The following is a 1,378-nucleotide window of genomic DNA, read 5'->3' on the forward strand; positions in this document are numbered from 1 at the left end:
TTAGGGGGAACACCCGACAGCGTTGCTCTGACTTGTGATAAACAGCCTATGCTGAGAGCAGATACATTCGAAGCACGGTTGTTAAATGTTTGCAGCTGAGCAGTGTGTTAAACCTTCAACATCCAGTGGTTGCAGAGTGGTTAAGTGCATGCTTTGGCAAATATTTGTGTGAATGTAAAGGTACGTCCAGCTTATTAATTAGGGTTGTTTCTTGTTCCTGAATTGGATGGATACTGGATGCAGTGTTTTACACCTCTGGGCTGTAAAACTTGGTTTCCGTGCCAGAGAAGCAGAATGTTTCAGTGTGAGAAACTTTAAAAAATAAGAACAAATTTTTTAAAATTGCCAAAAAAGGAAACAAACTCCACTTTTTTTTTTTTTCCTTAAAGCAACACTTTCAGCCTGTGAGTGTCTCTCTCTCCCGCTTTGTCTCGCAGATCTGTGAGCAAGGTTGTGCAGCCTTGTGCATGTTGGCTTTGCGCAAACCTGAGAACTGTAATGTCATCATGGAAGGCGGAGGGGCGTTGGCAGCTCTTCAGGCTATGAAAGCGCACCCACGAGAAGTGGCTGTACAGGTATTTGCCTCAGAGCACTTGATGATTTATTCAGGATTGGTGTTGGCTGTGTTCGCTGCTCCACTGGGATTTTGTCCTTTTCTTGACAAACACCAACAGGTTCTGAGTATGTTGGGAATGCAGCGTCTAAATGCAGGACTCCCTACCTCTGTCACCCTGATGTGATCAGAGCAAAATTTAGTTTGGGTTTCAAATCCACCTGAACTCGGGTTCAAGCGACTGTGGAATGCTATGCTTCTCTTCCAGGCATTACTCTTCCTCCTCCTGAAAAGAGCAGGATGAGGATAGGCTCTTTCAGACCCAGCCTGTGCTATGATGTTTTATGTCCTGTAGGAGACCTTGCCATCTGTTTTCCAGAGTCAAATAAAACACCTGTATGGCAAGAAGTTAGCCTCTGGTTTCTCATACAAGTCTCAGGAGGTCCTGTGTCCACTTTCATGCTCTCCAGAGTATTAAAATACCATAGAAAATACTTTCTGAAAGAGTGGTTTAAGCCAACTGCCAGGGAAGGTGCCTGGAACAGCATACAAGGGGGTGGAAAAGTGGGCCCACTGTAACTGGAGAAATCTGTCTTAGTATTATTTAAAGAAGTCTTTGGTATTGCCTGGCTGGTGTTTGAGGTTTGCTGGGTTTTCTGACAGAAGCGGGAGGTTTTGTTGTATAAACTTCAACATGAAATAGCAGCCATACTTTTGTCCGTGGATTTTATTCTTCCAGGAAATGATTTGTTGCTGTCTATAGCATCTCGCGTTTGGTTGCCCAGAAAAGATTCTTTAGCTGGAGCCAGATCTGCTTTCTGTGTT

The 1,378-nt window shown here is 44.0% G+C and overlaps 1 protein-coding gene across 1 annotated transcript in view; it reads left to right on the top strand.

The window, feature by feature from the left end:
• ARMC6 (armadillo repeat containing 6) overlaps positions 1–1,378 on the top strand; it is a 6,340-nt gene that overhangs the window by 4,672 nt on the left and 290 nt on the right. Inside the window, exon 6 of the mRNA XM_035898200.1 lies at positions 438–575. Within this exon, the coding sequence (XP_035754093.1) occupies positions 438–575 (138 nt within the window). The remainder of the gene's footprint in view (positions 1–437; positions 576–1,378) is intronic.

Source organism: Egretta garzetta, unplaced genomic scaffold (assembly GCF_000687185.1).
Source record: "Egretta garzetta isolate BGI_Z169 unplaced genomic scaffold, ASM68718v1 scaffold567, whole genome shotgun sequence".
Lineage (NCBI taxonomy): Eukaryota > Metazoa > Chordata > Aves > Pelecaniformes > Ardeidae > Egretta > Egretta garzetta.